General features: G+C 63.3%; 1 protein-coding gene across 1 annotated transcript in view; it reads right to left on the bottom strand.

Annotated features, from left to right (window-relative positions):
* The window catches only part of CRMP1 (collapsin response mediator protein 1), a 34,403-nt gene extending 30,423 nt beyond the window's left edge, over positions 1-3,980 (bottom strand). Inside the window, exon 1 of the mRNA XM_012724048.1 lies at positions 3,585-3,980. Within this exon, the coding sequence (XP_012579502.1) occupies positions 3,585-3,965 (381 nt within the window). The 5' untranslated portion in view covers positions 3,966-3,980. The remainder of the gene's footprint in view (positions 1-3,584) is intronic.
* Positions 3,981-3,986: the final 6 nt, after the last annotated feature.

Raw genomic sequence — 3,986 nt, forward strand, 5'->3', positions numbered from 1 at the left:
GAGGACGGCGGGAGGGGGAGGCGAGGGCGGGCGCTGGAGCCGCACAGCTCCTCCCGGCGGCGCGGAGCCCAGCCGATTCGCCCCTCTCGACTCGAACCAGGAAGCGCTTCCCTGCGATCCCCTACTCCGCCCCTCGCCCCCCCAACCGCCAGCGCCGCCGACCCCCGCCCGGCGCACCCGCCCTCTGCCGGGACCCCGCCTCGCTCGCGCCGCCGGGAGGGCTGCGTTTTCGGGCGCCTCTAAAAGCCGCAGCGGCCGCTCGAGGCTCAGGCCCAGCCACAGGTGTGCGGCTCGCTCGCCGGCGGCCTCCCCGGAAAGAGGGGTGGGGGCGAGGGGTGGGGCCGGGGGCCGGGCCTGCCATCCGCCCCGCGGCCCAGCCGTCCCGCTCCCGCCCTCTCCCGCCGCCTCCCCCTGCCGCCCCACCCACTGAGAGCCAGAACCTTTCAGGCTCCAGCTGCAGCCTTTATCCAAGCTGCACCCTCTCCCGGAACACCACCCAGACAAAAGGTTACCCCTTTCCCGGGCTCCATTCCAAGGATTTCAGCCTGCCCCGGATTTCAGCCACCGCCCCAGCACTGAAGCAGTTGCCCCATGGACAAAGCACCAGGTCCAGCCCAGGCCCCGGCAGCACTGCAGGGGCCCAGAGACCCAGACAGAGGCCCAACTACAGGCTGGTCAGCTCCACCCCTGCAGCACCTCAGCACAACGCAGCCTGCCTTAGGGGGTACATCCCACAGCTTTGCCTACCAGACCCTGATTGCCTGGAAGACCAGACCCGGCAGTAACTTTGCCACAAAGACCAGAACAGGCTGGAGAAGGAGGAGGAAGAGGACAGTCTGCCTCCAATGGACAATGGATACCAGCCCTGGCAGCCAGGAGAGACACTGCTGTGGGGGGTAGAGAGGGGGGTGGGAGGCAGGGCATAAACTGATGAGCCTCACAACAGAGGGGGGAGGTGGAACCCCACAGCACTGGATAGAGGCCCCAAATCTCCAAGCAAAAGAAAAAGCCACCTTCCCGATCCCCCCTATCCGCCTGCAAAATCAAGACCCACTGGTTCCGGAAAAAGACCGCTCTTCTTTACTTTGAGGTTGCCACCCAGAGGGAGGGTTCCCCCCAACAGTCAAGCCCCCCACCGCGCACATTAGGACCTGAAGCCCTCACCTCCAATGCCAGGCCAGGGGTGGGGTTGCAGGTGCACAGAGGAGAAACAGCTTAGTATCCCAGGAACAAAATGCCTTCATTTCCCTTTTTACAAGAGGGAAGTCGAGGGGGCAGGGCACAGTGAGCGCTCAGGTGCACAGCTTCTCGGCTGCAGCAGGGCAGGGCCCTGGGCGCCCAGCTTGGGGCTCAGACCCCTCACTCATTCACTCAGGCCCAGCTCCCAGCCGGGTCCACAGTGCTCTCCCTCCCAGTAGCTACTACATTCTCTTCCTCAGCCCCATTAGGTCTTGGCTTGCAAGCACCCAGGGCCCCCCAGGGGTCTGTCTGGGCAGGGAAGCTCCTTGGCTGGGGACAAGACCACGCGCGTGCTGGGGGAGGAGCGCCAGCCCGCGACTGGCTCCACAGACTGCTGCCCCCAAGCAGATTTCCTGGGTACAAAGCCCCGCAGTGGCTCAGCCTGGGGCTAGCAAATGCTGTGCTGGCGCTGCAGAAACCCCTCCTTCCTCCCTAAGAAAGAGCCTTATGGACAGGGGAGGGTCTTGGCCCTCTCGGCAAAGCACAGGAGCAACGAGCAATCCAAGGCTCGTGGCCCCTTGAACCACAGAAAGTAAAATCTGCCCCCCAGAGAGACCAGCTCCTCCATTCCACAGTCCCAAACCTCAGGTGCTTCTGGAGCCTGATGTGACATCCCAGAGAAGCCATGAGCAAGGGGAGAGAGGGCCATAGAAGGAGAGGAAGGGACAGTAGGAGGCATGAGTGACCTGCGGGCGGGGCTGTGCCAAGCAGGACCAGGGGCCGGCACTGCCCCGTGCTGCTGAAGTGGCCCTCATCTCTGCCAGGGACTAGCTTCCAGGCTGCTGCTGGCCATGCACAAAGCACCCTAGCATCCTTGGACTCCACCGCTCCTTGAGAAGGAATGTCACCCCATCTCTCAGGGAAGCTGAGGCTTACGTGGGTGAAGTACCAGAGTTCCCTGTACTGGCACCCGCTTCTCAGTCCGTAACTGGCAGTCTCCTGCTCAGGGATAGAAGCCTGGACCCCACGTCACATCGGCCACCAGAGGAATGAGGTAGAATAGGGAAAAAGAAGTGGGACGCTCTTCATAGGCACCTGTCTCGCCACGACCGACCATCACGATAGGCCGCCCCCTTGCGGGGCAGATTCAGGACCACGGAGAGTTCCCGGGCGAATGGCACAGCGCCTTGGGCCAGCGGGTGAGAGCAAGGGACCCATCGCTGGTGGTAACAGCCACAGGCTGTTCCAGCCCCTACTTCGGTAAACCCAGATTTCTGTCCAGATCAAACTCTGCCTTCTCCCAGATGACTTTATGCCTCACAACACGTAAAAGGAGAAGGGTTAATTAAACGGTATGCTAAAACTCAGCACTGAACCTACAGATGCCTATCGGAATCGACTAATTTAATTTTCCAGTGTATCCGTCAGCGATCCTGGTCTGGGGTGGGGCCAGGGCCATGAGCCAGGGTCCCAGGGAAAACCAGGGGCCTGAGACTCAAGCAACCAGTTCCAGGGTAAGCCATCAGCCTGCCTGCCCTCTGGGTTCCAACTTCCCTTTTCCAGGTACCTGGCCCTGACCCTCACTGAAAACGGTGCCATCTATGTACTCACCTTCCCCCGGGTCCCTGGCAACCCCCAGCTGAAGGGAGGAAAGCCATGAGGCCCGAGGCCAGGCTGTTCCACCTTCTTCTAAGCCTAGGGAGGGAGAAAAACCCTCCAAGTCCAGGGAGACAGAGACCAGGGTTCAAGCTCCCACCCTGCCTCCAACCTGCCCTGCCGGGTGAGCACACTGGTGTCTCTGGAGCTCAGGAGTGCCCTGAAGGCGGCCGGCTGGGGTAGTGGTTCCGGTTCTACCTCATGATCTAAATCTTGGGACAAATACTTCCCTCAGGAACGGGGTGGGGGTGTGGGGGGTGAAACACTTAGAAAAAGCTCCTTTCATCTTTAAGCTTTGTGGAACAGGCATTTCACGGAACCTCTCCCAGCACTGGTACACAGGAGGTGCCTGTAATTCCCAGCGAGCCAGTGAATGTGTGAATGGGCCAATGCGGAACTATTCGTCCTTTTCAGAGAGCTGAGAATGGGGATCCCTGCATTACACTCACCCCAGCCATCCCTTGGCATTTCAAAGGTCCATGTGGCAGCTTTAGCCAACTTACTTCCCTGCTCAGAATCCTGCTCTGTCCTCGAAAGAAGGGAGCAGGGTCTCTGGCGTCTCAGTCTCCCGGGCGGTACTGGCCAGCCCTGACCTAGTGGCACCTCCAGGAGGCTGGAGTGGGGGAGGGGCCCTCTGTGGCCGGCGGTCGCGACCCCCGCGCTCCACGCCGACGCTGCCCTCCCGCGGCCTCACGTCCAGCGGCCCTAGGACCCCGCCCCCGTCCGGCCCACGCGAGCCCCGAGGGTACCTGGCCATTGTCCCGGCTGAGTGGCAAGTCGCGGGGCGCGGGGCAGCGGATGCGCAGCGCCGGCGGCCGCTCGTCGCGCTCACCCGGCGAGCTGACGGCCGAGCCCGAGGGTTCGCTCACGTCGCTGGCCGTATCCTCGCTGCCGCCGGGTGCCGGCAGGCCCACGGCATCCAGCCGGCCAGCGCCACGCGGCGTGCGCGCCGAGCCGCGGCGGCCCACGCTGTACGCGTCGAAGTCGATGGTCTTGTTCTCGTAGGCGCCCTCCACCGCGGCGAACATGCCGCCGTACTTCTGGCGCGGGGTCTGCGCCGCGCTGCCCGGCCGCGCCAGGTACACGGGCAGGTCGTCCTCGGTGTTCCACGCGCGCCGCCGGTCCGCCATACCGTCCCAGGCCGGCCTCCC

Source organism: Condylura cristata, unplaced genomic scaffold, assembly GCF_000260355.1.
Source record: "Condylura cristata isolate star-nosed mole 26May11 unplaced genomic scaffold, ConCri1.0 scaffold00012, whole genome shotgun sequence".
NCBI lineage: Eukaryota > Metazoa > Chordata > Mammalia > Eulipotyphla > Talpidae > Condylura > Condylura cristata.